At 53.6% G+C, this 24,406-nt stretch overlaps 1 protein-coding gene across 2 annotated transcripts in view; it reads left to right on the forward strand.

The window, feature by feature from the left end:
- Positions 1-24,406, forward strand: part of ARRB1 (arrestin beta 1) — a 78,772-nt gene continuing 54,366 nt past the window's right edge. For both annotated transcript variants that reach the window (XM_065943930.1, XM_065943932.1), the window contains exon 1: positions 1-470. In XM_065943930.1, the coding sequence (XP_065800002.1) occupies positions 451-470 (20 nt within the window). In that variant the 5' untranslated portion in view covers positions 1-450. The remainder of the gene's footprint in view (positions 471-24,406) is intronic.

Raw genomic sequence — 24,406 nt, forward strand, 5'->3', positions numbered from 1 at the left:
AACGCACCCCATTCGGCAGCGCACACAGCGGTGCACACGCACCCGCACCCTCGCGTTCACACACGCGCACGTATACCCACCCAGCGTGCGCCCTCACGTACACACACACAATACACGCGGGGCAGCACCCGTGTGGACCTTGAATGCCGACCTCCGGGCCCTGACGCGCCTGGGCCCTGCCCAGCGGCTGGCTGGGCGGCGCGCACACACGCGCACACCGGCCCCGCGGGCCCTCCCCGCTCGGCTGCTGGGCTCCCCGGCTCCCCGGCTCCCCGCCTCGGCCGCGGCAGGCGCTGTGCGGCGCGGCGGGACCGGGCGGGGGCGGCGGCCCGGAGCGCGGAGGAGGCGGAGCAGGAGCCGGGAACCGGCTGGCCCGCGCCCCTCCTGTCGGCCGGGGATTTTCCAGCCTGGGCGCTGACGCCGCGGACCTCCCCGCGGCCGCCTCGGACCATGGGCGACAAAGGGACGCGGTGAGTGCGGGCGGCGGCCGGTCCGGCGCGCGTGGGGGCGAGCCGAGCGAGGGCGCGGGCGGGGGTCCTGGTCCGTGTCCCGGCTGTGCGTGCGCAGCCACCCCGCCACCTCCGGCTCCGCGGCTCTCGGCTCTGCTCCACCCGAGGTCTCCCGTGTGGTCGCCAGCAGGGCTGGGGGCGCGGGGACCTGGCCGCGGAGACACACGCACACGCACTCGCACTCATCCGCTGACACCCAGCACTGGCTCGCCGGCTCGGGGACGCAGGGGGCAGGCTGACACACAATGGCACACGCTCATGTGGACACACAGGCACACTCATCCATGGGCGCTCTGTTTTGGCACACACTGACATTCACTGCCACATGTCGGCACCTCCAGTGACACTGTCACACACTCAGTGGTATACACTCATCAATACGTTCTTGCTGACACGTTCTTGTGGGGGGGGGTGCACACACAGGTCACACTCCAACACATACCAGCGCTAGCACACCTTCATGCTGGTGCACAGATGTTGACCTACCCTGATACATACACTCACACTCATGGTAACAAACACTCTCACTGAGACACGCATGCTGTCTCCCTTACCAACAGGAACACTTATGTTGGCAGAAAAGACCACACCAGTGCTGACCCCCGCAGACACACATCAGACTAACTCCCAGACAGACACCCCGGGTCGCATGCCAGCGGCTCATTGGGCCTCTGACACACTCACTCCAGTCCCCACAAGTGGAGAAGTGGAAACACACACACCACACGGGGTGGGAGGCACCTTGGAGCCTGGGAAAAATGCTTCCCATCCAGGGCTTCCTTTTCCTCTGACCTCCCCAAGGGCTGCAGATCTCCTCCAGCAAGGGGTGTGGAGGGGGGGCTCGGGTCTCCTTAGGAGCCTACCCTGACGCAGAAAGGGAGAGGTCTGCCTCTGAAATGGGAAACTGGGACAGAAAAGGGAGGGGTGCCCTGGGGCCCAGGACAAGCCCCTGTCAGGCAGGCATCTTTGTCACCCTGGATCCGCCCTTTCACTCCACCAGCTCCCTTCAGTTTGAATGGAAGTTTCTCCCGTATCTCCTCTTACCCCTTCGGCATGAACCCTCTTATTCCTCCTTTACCCTTTTCTGTCTTTGTACCCCACTTCTCCCCTGTCTCATTCCCTATGCCCTGCCTTACTCTCTCCTTACTTCCAATAACTATTTACAGAGCACCTGGTGTGTACAAGGCATAGATTGGGGCACAAAGGTGTGCAAGACCCATTCCTTCCCCAGGGAGCTCATAGACTAGAGAGAAAGGGCCCCCGTGGCCATCATGTTTCGGGACCACTGACAAAGCGTGTAACACTCTCTGCTGTCTGACATTCACTCTCAACAACCTGAGAAAAGTGCAGAGAGAGATTAGCTCCATTTTCCAGAAGAAGAAACCGAGGCTCAGAGATAACTTGTGCTTTGAAGGTTTAAAAACTGCCTCCTGCTGGCTCTGCGAGGAGGTTAACTTTGCTCTTCCTGTTTTCCCGAGGAAGAACCGGAGCTTAGAGAGGTTACCCTGAATTGCTTAAGGTCAAGAGGGGCCAGAGGCTGGAGTCTACTTGATCTGTTTCTCTGGAGCTCGCTATTGGGCACTGTCAAGCCCCTTGTGGACCCTGGTTTGAGGTTCGGGTGGGATGGCTGGCTCTGTGGGTGGAGGCCCAGCTGGTGGTGAAGGCTGCAGGAGATGGTGAGGCATCTGCATTCACCTTGATGGCTAGCCCCCGTTGCAGTCGGCTGACCCGGGACCCAGGTCTCTGTCCTCAGAGGAGCATGTATGAGTCTCTTCCGCCACGTCCAGGTACCCCAGTGACAGGATCTTCCTGGTCATGGAGGTGGGACTTCTCTCCCTGCAGGGAGCCAGAAGCCCTTCCCCCTCCCCGTCGTCCCTCTTGTGCTGCTTCGCCATCAGGGTGACTCAGCCCCTCATGGGCCTTGGTTAGGCTCACTGTGACTTGGGGGAAGTGTCGTTGCTCTCCTGCTGGCATAGGTTGTCAGCAGGATGGACACCTGTTGGAGACACTATCTCTGGAGCTAGGTATTTTCCATGACTTCCCTGCTGTATCTCTAAGTCACTGGGAGCTTGAGGACCTTAGCTTTCCCACCTGTAAATCATAGCTATCCATACCTAACATTTTCAGGGCCCTCCCTGTGTTTTCTGAATATACCTGGCAGGGGAGGAAGTGCTGCTGGAAGCCTGGCGCCTAGGCCTGGCTGTAGTCCATGGGATGGTGGCCCTGTTCTCTCTCCCGGGCTCCCCTGTAGTCCCAGGAGGCCGCTCTCTCCCTTCCAGACAGATTTCCTGAGCAATTTGGAAGCAAAAGGCAATCAATAATAGGCCGTGCGTTGCCTTTTTCTGTAAAGCATGGGATTCCACTTTATCTCCGACTTAGACGAGGAGATGGCAAATGTCTGATACTCTAAGGATCAGGAGTCATGCATCCATCCTGCACCTGGATTTGCCACCCCAACATGAAAGTGACAACGAGAATGAATCAGAAAGGGCCTGAGGAAGTCCCAGGGTCGGGGGGAAAGAGAGGAGGAAAGAATATCTGGATAGGATAAATTACAGGTAGTGTGATGACTTCTAACAAGCGCTCACGTAGCGATCACACAGCCATTCTGCAAACATTGACTGAGTGCTAGGGCTGGTGGTTCAGAGAGGAATGGCTGAACTTGGTTTCCAAAAGACTGAGAGCAGAGCGAGTGATTATCTTACAGGGTGACATGAGCTGTGGGAGGCCAAAGGAGGAGTCCCAGCACAGTTTTGGCACGGGGCATGGTTAGGGATGCTTTCCTGAGAAGGAGATGGCATGGGAGCAAGAGGGTGGGGCTGGGGACGTCATTCCTGACTTGGGGTGAGGAATGTGACAAGGTTTGGAGACATGAGGCAACACGTGCCACCTGCGGGTTGGGCTGGGGTGACGGGTGAGAGTGAACACAGGCTGGTTATCAACAGCCTGGGATGTCCAGCTAAGGAGAGGTTTTCTCCTGAAGTCCCCAGTGACTCAGAGAGGAGTGTGGGGAGGGCAGGGATGGGAGCAGATTTGTGTTTCAGAAGAATGCCTTCGGCAGTGGCAAGGTGCCTTTGGCCATCTGATGTGAAGAACTGACTCACTGGAAAAGACCCTGATTCTGGGAAATATTGAAGGCAGGAGGAGGGGATGACAGAGGACGAGATGGTTGGATGGCATCACCAACTCGATGGACATGAATTTGAGCAAGCTCCGGGAGTTGGTGATGGACAGGGAAGCCTGGTGTGCTGTAGTCCATGGGGTCACAAAGAGTCAGACACGACTGAGCAACTGAACTGAACTGAAAGACGGGTAGACCTGGATGCAGGGAGTCCAGTGAGGAGGCTGGGGAGGAGCCTGGGAGAAAGCGAGATTTAAATTAAGGCTGTGTCGAGGCTGGAACTGAGAAACATGAACAAGGAGGTAGAATCTATTAGCCATACTGGTCAGGTGCCTGACATGTGCCAGATTTACTTGCATGATCTCATGGTCCTCCCTCTGATTTTATTAGTCTAAGGACTGTTCCCATTTTCTATACCAGGAAACAGACTAGGAGAGATTAAATAATTTGTCCACCGCCATTCATTCAATGAGCTTTTGAACCCAGGCCTATCTACTGTGCTGCTTTGCGCTTTTACCCAGAAGGAGGGGATTGTCTGGCTCACAGGTGGCCTCCCCTACCTCCCTGGCAGTCCCATTCGCAAGTCGAGCATCCCTTCTGTTTCTTCCTATTCCTACCAACTCAACTGGCAATGTAAAGGATCAAAGTTAGACAATAAGAAGGACTTCCCAAGAGACAATGGGATGAAGTGACATTTCCTTTTCTACAGATGTTTATGAACTCTTCTTTTTTGGCAAGGAAGGAGGGTGGGTGTGATGGGGACACGTAATCACCAGCTCTCTGTGAAACTTGGCTGTGGTCTCTCTTGGTGGTTAAGCTCTGTGTGACCCATCTTGGCTGGAACATGGGGGAAGTCCTGTGGCTTTGGCCAGGGTCACTTATGGGACTGCTGGGAGTGGAAGCATTGAGCCTGACCCATCGTCTGTGATCTCTGGCTCTAGGCTGGCCTCTGGGCTTCAGACCTCTCCACAGCTGTGTTCCTGCTGAGCTTGGGCCTCCTTGCCCAGGGTTGAAGCCTCCCATTGGCATGGGTTCAGGGGTCCTCAGCTGTGGGTGTGCCATACACTGGGGATGCAGCAATGGAAGAATAACAGGCCGGGAGTCAGCACACCCCGAGTGGCCTCTGGCCTCTGGCAGGCCATCCTCCGCAGTGACCATGCTGACCATCTAATGAGACCTGCAGTGGGTGGAAGCTTGACAGGGAGCCAGGCTGGAAGTTGAGGGAGATGTTGGGGGTCTTCTGCATAGATGGGTCCAGATCTCAGGGTAGGATGGACATGGGAGGCAAGCATTAAGAGAATCTTCATCTTAGTGATGGTATTTGACTTGGCGATTGTGGATGACATGGCACAGGGAGAAGGTATAGCGTTTGAAGAGAGGGTGGCTGGGGGCATTTGAGGCTTTGCAGAGCGTGCGTGCGTAAGGGTGGAGAGAGGAGAAGGGAAAGAACAGGGGAGGCTGTGTCCTGGGAGCCACAGGGCAGGGAAGGACCAGAAGAGGATGAAACTGGGAAAGACCCCTGGCATTTAGGCAGACGGCAGTGGCTGGTACCTTGTTGAGAGGGGTTTTGATGGAGCCATGAGGGCAGAGCTGGGCCACAGTGGGCAGAGGAGAGAAGGGAAGGACCTTGTTTTTCTCTGCCTGGAGCTGGGAGGGAGCCTCTTGGAAGAAAGGTGTGAGGCCCTGAGCTGGGGCACTGGGGGCTCTGAGTGTGAGGACCTGGGGGGTGAGGCTCAGCTGAGGACTGAGAGGGACACTGCGAGGTGTGAGACGGTCACAGTGGGGAATGTCTGTGCTGGCTCCTGAGAGAGGGGCTGCGCTGAATCAAGCACAGGGTCTTGAGAAAGGCTTCCTGGGAGAAAGTGCCCCCTGAACTGGGTCCTGCAGCATGTGGAAGGACCCAGGTATTCTGGACAAAAGGAAGCACCTAGATCCACATGCAGGTGAGGAGAGAGGCAGCAGCCGTGGCGAGCAGGCTCTAGGTGCTGAAGTGGGCAGGTTTCAAGGCACTTTCTGCTCAGGTTTTCATACCTCACGTGTCTTTGTTCCCCAGTTGGTAAGTTCCTTGTGATTTGGGGCTATTTCTGTTTCTTTTTGGCTCATCCATTGTCCAGCTCTGGATCTGGTTCATAGGAGATGCCTGGCAGGGATATATTGACTAGACTGAACTGCTTCCTCCCGTCTTGCCTCTGCTGTCAGCCCAGGGGCTCCCTAGGTCTTTCCCGTTAGGGAATGCTGAAGATGGAAGCCATATTTCCCAGATGAGACCCGGTGCTGGGGGATCGCCTCCATCAGATTGGGAAGTCCTGAAGAAAAAGAGTGCCGCTCCTATCAGAATGGGCTTCCTGCAAGTGAAGCCTGGTTCTCCCCCATCGGACAGGCATCTGTAGGTAGGAGCCCTAACTCCGACGTCAGGCAGGGGCTTCTGGGGCTGGGACATGTCTACAGGATGAGCCCTGCTGGGATTAGGACAGGGCACCCCGATGGGTCCTGAGCATCGTCCTTCCCTCCTGTGTGCAGGATGGATCCTACCCCGGGGGTGGCTTGAGTCCTAGTAGGGGGATATAGAACAGAGCGGGTGAGACAAAACAGGGTGGCTGCTTTTGAGAGGGGAACAAAGGACGCTGTTGTCCCGGCCCTCTCCCCGCTCCCTCCCAAGGGGCCCTGGCAGGGCCATCTCTCTGGAGATGCACCCCCTCCTTCCTGGGCCTGGCCCCATCTTTAGTCCCACTTGAGAGGAACTGCTTGTTCCTTCCCAAGAGACCCAGTGCCAGATGAGGCCCCTGGGAGGCCCGGCCCCAGGGATCAGACCAGACAGGTCCTGGAGTTCTGTGTGATTGAATTCACCACAGCCCCGGAGTCGCTTTCCCTCTGCCTGGGGCTGGGTCTGGCCTGGCTGAGACCATAGCCAGTGGGTCCTCCTGTAAACTGGAGAGGGATCTGGAGCAGGGGTGTGGGTGGAGGTGCTGGGGTCCATGTCAGGGCAGCAGGAGGCTGGACTCCTTACTCAAGGTCTGAGTGGTTCAGTGGCCATGCTGGCTCCAGCCTCTCTCTCCAGGTGCACTCAGAGGCCCAGAAGGTGAGTGAATGTGGCCCCACACAAGGCAGGTTCTCCCTTCATCCTGGCCCTGAGTCTCTGGCCCCAAACTGGTCATCCTCGTCGTTTTGCAGCCTCACCCCCTTCCCTCCCAGCTGTTGCAGTCAGTGGGCGTGGATGCTTTTCGGCAGAGGACCACGGAAGGGTGGGGAGTGGACTGCTAGGCTCTGCCGTCCCAGGAGGGTCAGAGATTCGCTCTAATGCTTTCTCAGTGCGGTGTGACCTTGGGCATGACATTCACCCTCTCTGAAACTTGCTGTCCCTGTGGCAGTCAGATCAGCCAGAGGGTATGAAGCTCTTCTCCTGGAGTCAGTGTTTCCTGTGTGCTGCTAGTGGGTTTGGGGGTGACCTTCCTTCTGGAGGGCAGAAATGGGGAACTGGGCCGTTCAGGACTCTGCCACACAGCAGTGGGACTGAGATCACTGGGGAGCTGGGCCTGGATGGCTGTGGGTTGCATTCTTCCCTGTGGGACCAGGTCATTGCCTCGGCAGCCTTCTACCCCTCAAAGCACCTGCAGGAACTGGCGGGCAGGCAGGCAGGTCGCGGGACATTTCATTTTCTCTGCCCAGGCCATGCCCTCCTCAGGTGCCCACAGCCGCCTCTGTGATCTGATTAGCATATATTAAAGGCTGATTAGCATATTGGTTAGGCTCTAGGAAGAACCAGATTTCCTGGTTTCAAATGCCAGCTTGCCACTTCCCAGCCTGGCAACCTCTGGTGACTATTTAACCCCTTCTCTGCTGAAACTCCCTCACTTGTAAAATGGGGTAGCAGTGGTGTTTGCCTTATAGGTTGTCTTAAGGATTAAATGAGTTAAAATAGGTACAGCTAGGAGATACGCCTCCGGCACAAGTGCAGTGTTACATGAGGTTAATTCACAATGCCCTTCCTGTCCTTCAAAGCCTGGATCACTCATGGCCTCCTCCTCTAGGAAGTCCTCACTGATCTCCAAGTGCCTTGTGACTTTTTTTTTTTAACTGTATATTCATTCTCTCTCTCTTTCTTTTGGCATTCATGCCTCTGTCTCCTTGTAGGTCCTGGTTAGTTGCACATTCATGATGTCCTCTGTGTGAGACCAAGGGCACTTGGCCTGAGTCTGTTATCCCTCTGCACCTGTGTAGACCTGGTGTGTCACTGAACCCCGTAAATATTTGTTCAGTGAAGGAGGCTAATGTAGGTGTTTCCCTGAGAAAAGATACACTTGGAGAGGGCAGTGTGGTGAGTGAGGACAGAAGGACACCGTTGCTGATTCTGAAATGTTTAACGATGACTCAGAGTCACAGGCATTAAATTATTCTCTGTAATCCAAAGGATAAAAGGCAGAGGATGACGGCTTTACCTTTGCTAGAAGAATGTGTTTCAGGCAACCTGGCGAGGGGATCGGTGGCTCATTCCAACCTCTGTGCCTTTGTTCCTGCTGCTCCCACCATCAAGAATGCCATCCTTTCTTCTCTCTGCTTGTCCAAATTCCACTTCCTCAACATGTGCCCAGCCATCACTTCCTGGCCCGTTGGAGAGGGTGGGCTCTGTTCATCACACCCATCCTCAGACATTGACAGAGCCTCTCCTGGCTCTGGGTAGTCCATCACCCTTTAGGATGGACATCTGAATCTAGCTACAGTATGTCCAGTGTGGTTTGACCTGACCTGAGAAGGGGACCATGGCTTCCGATGACCCAGCGGTGATCAAGGAGCTCTTTATGCACCTGGAGAGCCCTCCCTCGGCCTGCTGGCAGAGCAGAGTCCTCCCCCACGGCTTCCCACTGGGCAAGTACTCAGAACCCACCTAATTACTGAGGACAGAGTTCTGGTCATCGGATCCAGCAGGCTGTGGTCATAATCAGCTAATTAAACCACCGGAGCTTCTCGGTAGGGCAGAGGGGAGGGAGAGGGGTGGTGAAGAGTCGTGGGAAGGAGAGGGATGCTCCACGCAGGGAGAGTTCAGACACGGGGCCTGCTGAGCCGAGCTGGGAAAGGAAGCAGGAAATGGGGAGAGGGGGTGGGGGGCAGGTGGGGAGAGGGACAGCTGGATTGAGATGAATGAATGAGATGAATCAGGGCAGCCATCCGGTCTGGGAGGCAGGGACCCCACTTGGTCACTGTCCCTGTGGCATCGTGGATGAACTGCTTTTCCTCTTTGGACCTCAGTTTCTCCGTGTGTCAAGCAGCAGGGGGAAAGGGTTGGCATGGAAGTTCCCTGGAACCCTTTGATTCGGTTCAGTAGCTTGCAGGGGAGGAGGCGTCAACAGCAGACTGCGTTTCTGCTCAGTAGCTTGGTCTCTCACAGCCCTGTCTTCTGAAAGGGGCAGGTGGTGCTGGGGACTGGCCCAGCCTGAGACTGAGTCTCTCTAGGTTAATCACAAGGGAAGGGCATAGATGGCATTGGGCAAGTCCTCGGCCTCCGTCGTGCCCTTGTCCCTGCTCTGTCCTCCTGACTGCCCCGTGGCTCCCAAACTACTGTCCTCAGCGAGTGACCGTTTAAGATTGTGCAGTATCCTTTCCAACAGTCTAGAAATTTCCTAAGAAGCACCCTACGAGTGTAGGAATGGGGTTCCCTGAAGGTAAAGTCACAGGTTTGGAGTATGGATCTCAGAATCACAGAGACTTGGCTTTGTTGTCTAGCAGTATAGCTCCCTGACCTTGGGTGAGGGTCTTAAACTCTCTGGGTGTCAGTTTTCTCGTTTGTGAAATAAGGATAATAATATCCTCTATTGCAAGTAGTTGCTATGGGCAAAGAGGGTAGGGATTTGATACAAGTCATTGTGACTTTTAAGACTGGCAGTCGACCCAAGCTTGCTTTCTGCCTCCTCTCTCCTGCATCCCCTCCCCCTTCCTGTCCTGCCCAGGACTGTGTGCTCTGCTGGGTGTGCGGGGGTGGGGGGCTGTGCTGGGCAGGAGGAGATGTCAGATGATGGCTGGAAAGGGAAGTGAGATTGCCCAAGGGAGGGGAGGGTGGAGCAGTTGGTGCTGGGGCAGATGGGCCCCCCCTCCCTTTTGGCCCCTCACTTATGGTGGGTTCTCTAGGGGGAAGTGGGGAGAGCTTGGGGGTCAGGAAGCTGGGGGCAGGGGAGAGCGTCACGGAGGGTCCCAGGCTTCTCTCCTTTATCCCCGCCCCCAGGGGCCGGGTGTAGAGCCAAGGGCCTGATTTTCTGCCAGGGAGGCCAGCAGGCCTCTGTTTCACACACTCAGACAACAGCCCTTCCTGGTTCTCAACCCCTAGCGGGAGGTGCCTGCTTGAAGCCGGGGCACTTGGAAGGCAGTGCCTGCCTCGGAGGTCTGTGAGGTCTGGAGGAGAGGCAGCAAAGGAGGGGACCAAAGCCGCCTCGGCCTCCCCACGCCCCTCCCCGCAGTGCTGGGCTGTGACAAGCCAGGGCCTCTGACTCCAAGGAAGCTGGTTACATAACTCAGCCGGACTCCCTGCTTCCTTCTTCCATTCTCCCCAGAGAGGCCTCGGGAGGTGCTGCTTTGCTGTTTTCCTTTGATTCCCGGGCCCAAGAGGTCGTTGAGACCGTGCCCCTGCCGAGGGCGGTGACAGGCGCTGCCCTTCTGCAGGCACTGGGTCGGCTCTGCGCTCTGCCCCCCTTCCCATGCTCCTGGGGGCAGAGCTGCAAAGGGGAGAAGCCTCATTAGAGGAAACAGGCTGTGTCCTGAGATAATTTGCCTGCAAAGTGCCCCGGAGGGAAGCTGACCTCTCTGCAGTTAGAGGAACAGATAATCAGCATTTTCCAGTTTGTTCAACTCAGTTCCACAGACGTTTCCCTAGCACTTGCTGGGTGCCAGGCCCAGACCTCCACTCAAGGCATGTTCCCAAAGCCCTCTCCCCACCCACCCTGCCCCCGACCCCCGCCGGGACGATCTCTCCCAGTGGGCAGCTGACTTAAGAGGCGGCTCTGCTCCCATCTCCCTGCTAAGGCCATGCCCTTTCTCACAGACTGGGGCCTGGCTGTCCTGGGTTCTGGGGTGTCAGGGACCCCATGACAGGAAGCATGGGAATTCCTCTGGGCTAAGCTTTCTTACGGTTGGTTTATGCCCTTCCCGTTCAGCACCCCGCTCCCCCAAGCCTCCCCTCCCAAGGAGGTTCTTGTGGACAGACACCTCTGTGAGTACCTGCCACACCGCAGGCCCTGGGCTGGGCCCTTGAGGTGTGAGGAGGAAACAGACAAGTCTCCACTCTCATGCTGCTCTTATCACTAGGGAAGAGGGAAGAGATCAGACCCGAATGCTGTCAGAAAGGGGGCGATAGGAACTCGTTTATACCAGGGGCAGAGCAAGCCCATTCACTTATACCCGGGGCAGAGCAAGCCCAGTGGATAAGGGTTAAAGGCAGCTCTGCAGAAGCAGGGAGGTCACAGCAGCAAGCTTTGGAAGGTGAGTTTGACTTGAACCAGGAATGACGCTTGTATTGGCGGTGCCTGTGACTGATGTCCTCAGTGGGGACTGACTTCCTTCATCAGATGCTTGAGCATCCACTGTGTGCCAGTTACCGGGGTCTGACAGACACTCGCTTCCTCTGCTGTCAGTAAGGGGTTTGGTGGGACTGCTGGAGGACACAAAATCTAGGGTGAAAAGTGAAAGTTCTGCCACGTGACATCAGAGTGAGTGTTTGGGCCTGAACAGAAGAAATGGGGCAGGTTTAAGAGGAGACACCAGGCTCAGCAAGTCCTCCGTGGAAACCAGGGGCTGCCTGGGTCTCCTCTGGTGGTGGGCGGGGGTTGGGGGCAAAGGCTTCAGTCCAGCCGAGAAGACCCTGCAGAGGTCTGATGACTGTTCCCAGAGGAGTGGTGGACATGAAAGAGCAGAGAAACCATGTCTTAGGAGAAACAGCTCTACCCTTGGAGCCATAGAGTGGGGGTGGGGCACATGTCTGCAGCTTCAAGGGCTGTATCTGGGAACACCGAGGCCAAGCAGTGGCATGGTAGAGAGAGGAAGCTCTTGGAGTTCTCACCTTCCCTCCATATCAGTAGTTTTGTGTCTGTGCGCTGAGTTTTTCAGCCTCTGGGCATGAAGTTTCCATCCTTTCTGTATCTATGCTAATGAAAGCACCTAGCACATTAGGAGGTTGATTTTATTATGGGTCTCTATAGCTCCAGGGCAGTGGAAGAAACCTGGAAGCATTTTTAGACTCAGTAAGGAGAACTTTCTTTTTTTTGCAACAGACTTTAATATCCTAAAAATGACAGAGATGATCACACGGCATAATGAAGTGGTTAATATGCACACATTCATTTCTCATATTATTTAGAGTGTTCACTTTGGCAGCAGCGACTCCCTATGCATACCTGAAACATTTCAGCCATCTCTGATGCTCACAACTTTGCAGAGTCAACTTTGGCAAAAAAAATTAATAATAAATAAAGTCTTTTAGTAGAACTTCGGAACAAAGAGCCATGACCCAGTCCTAAACTGAGCCCTGGCACAGATGAGCTTTCATCAGATTGTGGAGGTGGGGTGGTGGTGGGGAAGGTTTCAAACTCCATGGAGAAGAGAAACCCTCTCCTAACCCTCAGGGCACTCAGCCTGATGGTGATGGATAGATATATGGTTCCATCACCAAAGTGCTTTTCTTCTTCCCATTCCACAGCCACCAGCTCAGTCCAACCCCCACATCTGGCATGGACTATTGCAGTGGTCTTCTGCTTGGCCTAACCCCCTTAAACCCTCCTCTCATTCTGAAATTCGCATCTGACCCTGTCCTTCCCCCGCTTAAAAACCAATCAGAGACTTCCATGGTGGTTCAGTGGTTAAGATTTCCATGCTCCCAATGCAGGGAGGTGCAGGTTTGATCCCCAGTCAGGGAAGATCCTGCATGCTGCGTGGCATGGCCAAAGAAAACACTGATCTGTTTCCTCTATTTCCTGTGAGACTGTTGTATTCTTCCAGTGGCACTGGAGGCCTTTTCCTCTCATGCTCCTATCCCGATTCTCCCCACCACATGGCTAACATCCTGGCTACACTGACTTTTTTGGATCTTCCCCCACAGCCTTTGTACTTTCTACACATATGTGTCTGTTCAAGCCAGTCTCTTTGTTTGGAATGCATTCCTCGCTTGCCTGGTGAAATCTCCCTTGTATTTTAAGGTTGAACTGAGCTCAGTGCAGTTCAATTAAACGCAATGCAGTTGAACTGCACTGAGTACCTACTGTGTGCTTGGACGTGACACCTTCCCTTGGCTCTGTGTTCACTGCCCAGGCAGAGTCAGTGCGCTCTTCCATGCTCCCTTGGGGCCTTATAGGTTTCCAGGACAGAGCGTTGTATCATAATTGGCTACTGTTAAGTCACTTTCCAGTGCTAGAGGGCAGGCATGTGTCTGGTACCTAATGGACCTCCAGTTCCTGATGTGGGTGAGGCCAACCTGGGTAAGGTCTGGGTTTGCATAAGTGCATTGAAATGGAGTACAAGCAGCACACACACACACACACACACACACACACACACACACAGAGCTGTTATACTGAAATAAGTGGGGGCCAGAATTGGGTATTGGGTAAGGAGTGAGTCAAGGAAAATTCTCTGGAGGAAGTGAACCCTGGGCTGCTGACCTGAAGGAGAAGCACTCTTTCCTTCTTCTCACTTCCCTCCTGAGCCTGACTGAAAGCAAACAGCTGAAACTGTCGAAAGGGAAATGAATACATTTTCTACTAGGGGTTGAGATCTGCTAGCCTAGAGATGATTAAATAAGTATATACCTGCTCCCTCCCTTCCTTCCATATACATTTTCTGAACCTCTAGGAGATGCCAAGCACTAGGGCCACAAAAATTGATTAAATAAAACATGTCTTTGTATTTTTCTGTCTTAATGTTCATGCTGGAGCCTGTCCTTCCCTTTATCTGTCTTGTTGGAGTCCAAGTCTTGGCGTGTTACTTATAGCTGTGTGACTGAGGGCTGGTCACATCATTTTTCTAAACCTAGTTTTCCTATGCATGTGTGTGTGCAAAGTTGCCTTAGTTGTGTCTGACTCTTTGCACCTGCGTGGACTGTAGCCTTCCAGGCTCCTCTGTCCATGGGATTCTCCAGACAAGCATACTGGAGTGGGTTGCCATGCTGTTCTCCAGGGATTGCTGACCCAGGGATCAAACCCGTGTCTCCTGGGTCTCCTGCCCTGCAGGCATATTCTTTACTGCTGAGCCAGCAGGGAAGCCCTTCCTATGCACACCAAGAAGGTAATAACACACTCCCGGTAAGGTTGCACTTGGTAATGTGTATGAGGGGCTGCACAAGTGCCTTTGACAGTGGTCCGTCATGGAGTGAGCACTGCTCTCAGACTGCAGGCTTCCTGAGGGTGGGGGACGTGTCGGTGTGTCCTCTCTGGGCCAGGCACACAGTACATTAGAGTGATCAACTATCCCAGTCTTCCTGGTCTGTCTCAGTCCCACATCTAGGGAAAACTCTCAGTCCTGGGTGAATGGAGACCATTAGTTGGTCACCCTATACCATGTTCTCCATAAGGGTTTGTAGAATGGATATATGGATGAATAAATCATGAGGGACAGAGTCAGGACTTGGAGAGCAAAAGCCTACATTAGGTGGCTGGCTTGTGGCGTGAGAAGTCATCTTGTGAAGGGTCTAGAAGGCCCAGCAGGTAGAAGCTGGGAGGTGGGCAAAGGGCCCTCTACTGCTTTGCAGGGAACACGGAGGCCATGAGTGTGTAAGGCTGTTGCTTTCAAGTAGGTTTCAGGCTTCCAAGGCCCATGTGCTCGTCGTCAGACTCATCCAGGGAGAAGGCAGTCATTGAGGCCCGCTTTCACTTGGAGGGTCTCTCATGAGCCCCTAGTTTCTCCTTTGCCTTTGAACCTGGAGGCCTTGGCTCCTCCACCTGCCATGTTTGGCCAGTCTGCCCACTGCCTTCTGAAATGTCCACTCCAGATGAAGTGGAGGCCTGGACCCGGAGGTGGGAGAGCAGGGCTGCAGCCCCATTCGTCAGCTCAGGCCCAGAGAGAGTGGGGCCTCCGTTTCCCCACCTGTTCCTTGGGGAGGCAGCCCCTCCTGCCAGGGCATTTGAGAGTGTCACTTGTGGAAGTCTGTGGTGTATCTAACACTACTATATGCCGGTGCTGTGCTGTGCTTAGTTGCTTCAGGCGTGTCCGACTCATTGCGACCTTATGGACTGTAGCCCGCCAGGCTCCTCTGTCCAGGGAATTCTCCAGGCAAGGATACTGGAGTGGGTTGCTAAGCCCTCCTCCACGGAATCTTCCTGACTCAGGGATCAAACTCGTGTCCCTTGTGTCGCTTGCATTGGCAGGTGGGTTCTTAACCACCAGCGCCACCTGGGAAGCCCAGTATGTGCATAACTAGTGTTATTGGTTGTCCACGTCTATAAATGGGGACAGTAAAGCCTGCTCTCTATAACTCGCAGGACTGCCGTGTGGGCCCAGTGGGATGTAGGAGGTGGGAACACTTGTCAGCCTTCAAATATTTGGGGAGGGGGGCTCTCAGAAGAGCTGCTCTTGCCGGCCCCGGGGTTCCAGCTGCAGGTGGAGGCAGGCCCTGCCCACCAGGCGCAGAGGGACCCTCAGGCCTTGGCACTGCTGCCCATGTGACCACACAAACCCTGTGCCAGGCCCTGTGCTCGAGTGGCTCTGCTCCTTCTGAAACCATGGCAAGAGAGAGATGGCTAGACAGACGTGGGAGGGTTTAGTAGCAGCAGGACGTGGGACAAGAAGAAGGAATGTTCCGGAGCCTCGTCTGTCTGTTGGGCTGGAGGCAGGGCCTTTGTGAAGGCGGGTTGTGCTCAGATCGCCTCTGGGCCCTTCCTCCAGCCCAGAGGCGGATTCACCGTGAGGCTGGTGCCGCTTCAACTTCAGGCCTTCACGCTCCAGGGCCGTTTCCAAGGCCCAGCAATGTGTCCACGGGCTCAGAGGGCTTGAGAAATGTGCAAAGGAAGAAGATATTTTTATGTTTTATAAGAGAGCTTCCAAACTACATGAGCTTCAGTCCCATTCAAGCCTGGATCTGCCCCTGCTCTGACCAGGAGTCCTTTGTGCCAGGAGGTGGGCGTCACGTCGCTGCATGTCCTCAGGGAGTTCTCATCCCAGTGTGGACCTGGCCATCACTTAAAGCCCTCTCTGCTGAGGCAGGACCTGAAAGACATCTGGGAGAACCAGTTCTGGGCCAGGCCAAGCTCACAAGAGAAGGAGAAGGGAGCGGCAGAGGATGAGATGGTTAGACAGCATCACTGACTCAATGGACATGAATTTGAGCAGACTCTGGGAGACAGCAGAGGACAGAGGAGCCTGCTGTGCTGCAGTCCACCCAGGCTTTGCAGAGAGTCGGACATGACTTAGCGACTGAACAGCAAGAACAAGCTCATAGCTCTTGCTTGCTATGTCAGTAACAGACTGAAAGGCCTCTCTGCCCTCAACCTTACTCATCTGTGAAATGGGCATAGCTCCTACCAGAAAAGGCTATGGAAAGGTTGTCATGGGAGCTCAGTAAATGTTGGCAGAAGCTGGATGGACTTGATACAGGGAACCCACCCCTTCTGTTGGGATAGTGTTGCTCGCTGACAGATTCACCCTGCACTGTACAATGCCTGGTGCTGGGCGCTGGGGATACAGGCTGCTGGGGCAGGGGGAGGTGGTCAGATGAGCTAAAAGTGGGGAAAGGGTTTATAAGCCGTGAAGTACAGCTCTCTTTGTCAACTGAGTGACCCTTTTGTGTGGGAGGGGCAGAGTAGAAGTCTGGACTGTCCTTTCCCATGGGTGGAGGGGAGGTGGTTGGTGGTGGTGAGGACCCTGGCTGAGTTTGTGCCTGAGAAAAGCTGCCTGTGCGGGCTGAGCTGACCTTTCCTGCTCAGAAAGGAAGGTAGGCGGGCAGGGTACGCTGCTTCCCCCTGCAGATTCGGGGCAAGGTGGCTGAGTGGTGGTTGCATCCTGTCCCTTCCAACTTCCAACCTCAGTGCCCCTTTCAGGGAGTGGGGGAAGGAGGAACTCAGGCGGGAGCTATGAGGAAAGAACATGGGTTTTGGTGTCAGATTTTGGAGAAGGCAGTGGCACCCCACTCCAGTACTCTTGCCTGGAAAATCCCATGGACGGAGGAGCCTGGTAGGCTTGCAGTCCATGGGGTCGAGAAGAGTCAGACATGACTGAGCAACTTCACTTTCTCTTTTCACTTTTATGCATTGGAGAAGGAAATGGCAACCCACTCCAGTGTTCTTGCCTGGAGAATCCCAGGGATGGGGTCGCACAGAGTCGGACACGACTGAAGTGACTTAGCAGTAGCAGGTTTTAAATCCCACCCTTACTGCTTATTATGTCTGTGACCTTGAGACAGTTATATATAATTTTTATGAGCCTTAGTTTTCTCATTTTCAAAATAGGGTTGATAAGGGAATTTTTTCACAGTCCACTGGTTGGAGTTTGGCACTTTTATTACCAGGGACCAGGTTTGATCCCTGGTTGGGGAACTAAGATCCCGCAAGAGGCAAGCCTTGATGCTTCCCCTGCCCTCTGCCCAAATGGAGGTGATAATATCCTCCCTCAACACCCCAGGGTTGCTGTAAGGCTTAAATGAGATAATGTAGGCTAAGCACAGTGCCTGGCACACAATAAATGCTGATTGTCCCTCTCTTCTGCCCCGTGAACCTCATCATCCTATCTTGCACACCATCCTTTACCCTTTTGAGAGTGCACTCAGTTGGGCTGTGAACTCCCTGGGGGCATCTGTTGTGTTTAGTTCATCCACCTTTATGCTCCAGCCCTGGCACAGCACCTTCAATGCACCCTGAATTGGCTGGTGAGAAGCTTCACCGGCCCCAAGAAAAGGACTAAGTTTTAGCCAGAAACTCAGTGCACATCCACTGTGTGCTCCTGCCGAGGCCCACTGTGTGGAATCTGCTCTACAGAGCTTGAGTGGCTGCTTGTAACTTGCTGGAATCCTCTACACTGGCAGCTTTGTGTTCTTTTCTTCCAAGCACTTAGCACTCATGTAATCAAATCAGTCTTTGGTCAGCCTTTAAGATCCATCTCTCCCCACTGGAATGCAAGGGGCCACAGCAGCTGTGTCCCCAGGCCTCAGTGCCTGGCACGGGGGACACGCATACATTTTTGTTGGCTGTCTTTTTCTTTCCCTTCTCTGAGCTCAGGCTTGGTATCCCTCCCAGCCCAACCCCTTTCCAGCTGGGGCAAATCTTCCTGCTTCTTTCAGCTTCAATTTCCTCATCTCTAACGTGGGCATAATGGTGGTCCCAGATATCATCAAGTGATCAGCTGGGCCTGGAGCAAGGTAAGGACTGCATCACATCAGCTCCTGTTTTTAAGATCTCCAAGGGTCCTCGCATTTATGACCTTCAGTGACCTCACCGCCTCTGGCTGGGAGGAGCCTGGGGAGAACATTCCATTCCTCACAGACCCTCTGCACTGGTCTCACAATGGATTTGGAGCTCTGTGCAAACTGTTTATGTTTCCCCAGCAGAGTTTATTACCCAACCGGGCCTTCTGCAATTAATTACAAGCCGAGCAAATAACTTGTCCCTGGGAGGCTGGGCTTGGCATAAACATTTACATCCAGCCAGGGGCCGGCCCAGGGGCTAGGCTCCTTCCTCCAGACTCAGGAGTAGAGAATGGTTAGAGGATTAGGGCTGGGAGGGCTGGGATGGGGTGGGGGGCGGGTGGAGCCAAAGAGAAACAACTTTCCTTCAACAGCTTTTCCTGGGCCCCCACCTTAGCCTTTGAGGTGCTGGGCATCGGCCTTCTCTTAATCTTCCTCAGTACCCCACAAGTAGAATCCCTGTTTGCAGATGAAGAAATATGGAAGAAATTGAGGCTCATGTAAATTAAGGAATTTGACCAAGGACATGCAGCGTGCAGGAGGGGCAGGATCTGAGGGTTCCCACAGAAGCTGTGTAGAGCAATAGACTGGAGATGAGAGGACCAGCGGTGGGAAATCACTGAGGGAATGAATATTCATTTGATCGTTTGGTCATTCATTCATTGTGTATGTGTCGGCCCCTGTCGTGGGTGAGGGGGGCATGAGGCGGCGGTGGTGGCTTATTAGTGACTGGGCTGAGACTGTTGGTCCCCAGTGAATGCCGGCAACTCCCTCAGGATGTCCCATTAACAGACCAGCTTTGGCTGAAGGAGGTTTCTTGGAGGGCTAGGAAGGGGGCGGCTTCTCTGAGTCTCTAGTGGTCATAACCACCTCATCTTACGCCAAGAGATGACTCCGATGGAAGTAGCCTCTAAGGTCAGCCTCCTTATCCCAACCTGGAATGTGGAATCCCAGAACCTTGGCCCCCTGCCTTTGGGCTGAGAAACCTCAGAAAAGGTTTATCTCCAGGAATAGCGGGGTCCCTCCTTTATGTCTGAGAGGGAAATGGCTGATTGGCAGGGGAAACCCTCCTTGCTCTCCTGATTCCCCAGCCCTGCCCCATGGAGGGACTGTGAGTTCTGTGTTTTCTAAAGGCCCGTCTTCCAGCCCAACAGTTCCTGCTCCCCTCCACAGCCCCGCCACGCAACTCTCTGGAGCCTTCTGCTGGGGGTCATCTTCTGTCTCTGCAGAGAGGAGAACTGAGACCAGGGAGGAAAAGGTATCCGTTTTGGATATGGTGTGCCTGGATCCTGGAACCCCTTGGCTTCTGGTCACAGTGGAGACTGGGGCCCAGGCTGAGCCATGTTGCCTGAGGGTGTTGCCCGATCCTCACCCAGAGCCTGGTGTGTGGTAACTGATGCCCAGGAAAGGTGTGACCTGGGGGACAAGTGACCGGCTGATGGGACACGTAGGAAGGACACTGTGATCTGAAGGCGGGGGGCTTCAGTTCACGGCACTATCTCTCCCAGGAATGGACCCTCTGGGAACCGAGATGTAACGATAGTCCTCACCTCCAGGGTTGTGGTGAGGATCAAAAGGCAGCGAGTGACTATTCACAGTGGACAGAAAGTGGAAACCAGTGGCCCTAATGTTCATCAGTGTATGCGTGGGTAAACAAATTGCATTCTGTCTATACCATGGAGTATCATTCAGTCAAAAAAAAGGAATGAAGGACTGATGCATGCTGCAACATGAACCTTAGAAACATTGTGTTACGTGAAAGAAGCCAGACACAGAGGTCACATATTGTGTGATTTCATTTATATGAAATGTCCAGAATAGATACGTCCATAGACCCAGAAAGCCGACATTGGTGGTTGCTGGGGGCTGGGAGGAGGGGCGGCTGGGAGAAGAAACCACTTAGGAGTGACGGATTTTAGTGTGGAGTGATGGAAATGTTTTGGATCCAGAGTGGAGGTGGTAGTTCTGCACAACGTTGTGACTGCGGTAAATACTGCTAATTGTTGACTTCAAGCTGGTAAATTTTGTTATGTGAATTTCACCTCAATAAATTATTGTTTTAATTGCTAATAATAAAAGCAGCATTGTGAGGAGGCGGCACTGGAGATGAGATACGGGTGTTCAGGGGCGAGGCTGCTGAAGAAAGGATGGGTAGAGGGAGGGGCTGTGACGGGAGAAAGGTGTCCTGTGGGTAGCACTTTGGGAGCCTGATTAGGACGAAGGGTTCCAGGATAAGAATGGTTGGGGGCAAAGATGTGTCCTTGGGCGGGTTATTCAACCCCTCTTTGTTTCAGTCTCCCCATCTGGAAAATGGGAATCATTAAGTTTTTATTATGGCAATCTAAATCTTTTATGATCAGTTTTGAATATTCATTGGAAGGACTGATGCTGAAGCTGAAGCTCCAATACTTTGGTCACTTGATTCGAGGAACTGACTCACTGGAAAAGACCCTGATGCTGGGAAAGATTGAAGGCAGGAGGAGAAGGGGACGACAGAGGATGAGATGGTTGGATGGCATCACCGACTTGATGGACATGAGTTTGAGCTAGCTCCGGGAGTTGGTGATGGACAGGGAATCCTGGTGTGCTGCAGTCCATGGGGTCGCAAAGAGTCAGACACGACTGAGCCACTGAACTAAACTGAAATCTTTTATGATGGAAAGCTTAACAGTTTTCTTGAGGATTAAACTAGTTAATATTTGTGAAGTGCTTAGAATAGTGCTTGGCACCAAGTAAGATCTGCATAAGTGTTAGCTACGTTTATTATGGCTCATTCACATTTTTATTTATTTGTTCATTTACTGAGCACCCCTGCTGAGCCAGGCCCCCTGGCTGCATTCTGGGGACACAGCTGTGAGCGTGACTCAGGGTCAGCTCTCAGGAGCTCCCTCACGTCCGGCCGCGCCTGCAGCTTCAGCTGTTAATGAAAATTGTTCATCACTTCCCGCTTCTCCGGAGCTGCCTGAGCAGGCACCATCTCCCCTGGGATCAGACAGGTCTCCTCTTGAAAACTCCCCCTGGGTTTGGGGGCTCGCGCCTTGGACTTGGAGGGAGGGCTTACCAGAGCCTCAGTTTCTCTACTTGTCAAGGAGGAGGGCAGACTGGCCATGCCCTGGGGTTCCTCTCAGCCTCTTCTGGCCTTCAGACCTCTGAGTCACATAGTTCACCAGCCTGTGTTTGGGATGGGCCTAAGGTGTCACATCTGCTGAGATTTAATTTATAAAAAGTAGACAGTCTTTTTTTGGGCTGGCATCTGGGGCAGTAGGGGTTGGCAGGGAGTGGGGGGACAGGTGGTCCTTCCTGAGCTCCAGCCTTCAAGGACTGGGCTTCTGCCCGCTTTGGGGTATGACCAACCCCCGTCAGTATTCCCCACCCCCCAGTAATAACTCAGGCTGAGTCTGATCACAGCTCTCCTAAATTCAAACCATCTGATTCTCACTGCTGCCCCGTGGGCACCTCTTCTGTTGCCATCCACAGTCTGTCACCTCTGCATGGTCATATGGCCCACCCCCTCACTGGGACAACCAACACACACACACACACACACACTATCACCTCGCCACTTGCACTCCCATTCACACCCAGCGAAATCTTGCTGAGCGCTTGTTCCCCCTTCTCATCCTCCAACACCTGGATCCCCCCCTCGCTCTCCAGCCACCTGCCCTCCGCCCCCCATCCTAGCTCGGTCTCCACCACTGGTTTCCCTTCCCAGATGCTTGTCACTGGGGTTGTCTCAGGGCAGAAAAGTCCTTCCAGGAAAGAGCTTGCTGTCTCAGTTTCCTTTTAAAAACAAAGCTAGGTCTTGAATAGCTTGAGTTGGGCCTTCCAGAACTGCCCCCCTGGTGGTGGAAGGAGGTACCAAGCAGGCAGCTGAACAAGGAGAGGAGGGGAGGGGGCAGAGTCAGGCCAGGCCAGGCTCTCTGGGTCTTGGAAAGCCCCGATGTATTCGTATTCCCCTTATTTCTCACAGACACAGGCATCTCATTCTCATAGACACGGTTCCCGGCCCTGGAGAGCTCGGCACACTGTGATCAGGGAGGCTTTCTTTGCCAGAACATTCATTTTATTCAGCCCTTCGTTCATTCATCAGTCTTTGCTCTCTGCCAGGCCCTGTGCTGAACTCTGGGGACAGAGTGGGGTGGGACCTGGTTCCTGCCCGAGGGCCAATGAGAGAGGCTGCTTTGTACTCACAGGGACGCCTTGCCTCTGATATGTGCCATTCAATCATTCCCTCATTCAGCAAATGCTGGCTGAGTGCCTGCCACGTCCCTGGCCCTGTTCTAACATTGGGACACCAGCATGACCAAAACAGGTGACAGTCCTTACCCTCACCAGCCTCACCAGGCTGTCATCCTAGAGACAGGAGTGACCAGAGTTTTGAGGGGTCATTTAAAAGAGCTGACATTTATTGTTCAGTAATTATTTTACAAACACAAAGTGCTTCACATTTGGACAAGAAGATAGTGATCATCCGTAATCTCGTGACTTAGAACTTTACAAAACAACTTTTTTTTTGGTCTTTGTGATCCTTGGCTATTGTGTGTCCTTGTGTGCATGCATGTACCTGTGTTCAGACACAGTTGTGCTTAAGCTGTGTATGACATTTGGATTACTGCTTTTTTCCTTCAGCATTTCCCATGTCATTAACTTATCCTAATATCTGTGTTTGTTAATGACACATAGGAGTTCCTCGTGTGACTGCTCAACAGTTTATTGAACCATCCCCTTATTTGGCATTTACATTATTTCCAGCTGTTTGCTATTGTAAATAATGTTGGAATGATTAGCTTTAAAGTCATCTGACCGCTTCTGGAGGGCAGAATGCTGGATATCACAGAGGTCTCAGATCCCAGGCTCACGCCACCACCTCCTCCTTTCTTGCCCCTAAGTGCCACCTTCTTCCCTCTGGGGGAAAGGAATTTCCCTCTAGGTACCTCTCAACATGAGGTGTTCCGTTTACCTTTAGCTACATAACCAATCACCCGATAACTTAGTAGCTCAGGCAACAACATTCATCTCTTTATCTCCCTGTTTCCATGGGTCACGAACATGGGGAGAGTTCAGCTGGCCAGTTCTAGCTCAGGGACTCTCCTGTGGTTGCAGCTGGCATGGGGCTGCGGCTGATGGGTGCTTCCAGCGAGACTTGGTGATATTATCCCTGGCGTCTGGCCTTGTCCCACTGTTTCTCTTTCATGGCTGCCTCTCTAATCTGGGCCACCTTCATTTCTCATCTGGATGATTAATATCAACTAAGCGCACCGCACTCTCCATGAGCCAGGTATTGCCTTAAGCTCTTTACACACATGAAATTGCTCGTGTCATCCTCACAACAGGGACTTTCTTGGTGCTCCAGTGGTTAAGACTAAGTGGTTAAGATGCCTCTTTCCAAGGCAGGGGACTCTGGTTCAATCCCTGGTTATGGAACTAAGATCTTATGTACTGCATGGCCAAAAGATATATTAAAAATACTTAATCCTCACAACAACCCAAGGAAGAAGATGCTATTGTGATCTCTCTTCTAGCAAATAAATGGCAGATCCGGGACCTGAACCTGGGGCAGCCTCCTTGTTAATCCTGCCTCCCTTTACTAGTCTCCCTGTGTGCGTTATGGCCTCTCTGCCCTCCAGTCTCCAGCCAGTGGCCGAAGGAAGCATGTTAAAGTACAGCTGCATCATGTCTGTTCCCCACTGAAACCCTGCCGCTGTCTGATCACGGTGACAGTAAAATCTACCTCCTGACCAAGGCCACATGGTGAATGGACCCTGCTGCCCTGCCCCCGCTGGCCTCACCTACCCATCTCCCTCAGCGCCTCCCTCCCCCAGAACCTTCCCGTTGCAGGTTTTGTTTCATTTTGGTTCAATGCAGCATCCCACCTTGGCACCCTTCAGAGTTACATCACTGCTTCTTCTTCAGCTCCTAGCTCAGCTACCACTTGGTGGGGAAGCCTTGACTTTCTCAGGCTGATCAGTCATGCATCTTTCGCTGGTGGAGCCCTGCCCCGACAGCGTGTGGCCCGAGAGGCACTGTGTACTGTTGGCTCCCTTGTTTGCTGTCTTTCTTGCAGGGCTGTTGTGTTGCACACGTACGGGGGATGCCGTAGGCACTATGATCTGTGCCATGCACCCTCCCAGAGTTGGGCAACACAAGGCCCTGCTGCCTTTCCCACTGAAGTGAAACTTCATACAGGCAGGGGCCGTTTCATGGGTATGTCCTAGTCACCGTGGCCCGTACCATCTGATACACAACCGGCATTTGATGAACATTTGTTGATTATGATTATTAATCAGTTCAGTCGCTCAGTCGTGTCCGACTCTTTGCGACCCCGTGAATCGCAGCACGCCAGGCCTCCCTGTCCATCACCAACTCCCAGAGTCTACCCAAACCCATGTCCATCGAGTCGGTGATGCCATCCAG

This window comes from Muntiacus reevesi, chromosome 9, assembly GCF_963930625.1.
Source record: "Muntiacus reevesi chromosome 9, mMunRee1.1, whole genome shotgun sequence".
NCBI classification, from domain to species: domain Eukaryota; kingdom Metazoa; phylum Chordata; class Mammalia; order Artiodactyla; family Cervidae; genus Muntiacus; species Muntiacus reevesi.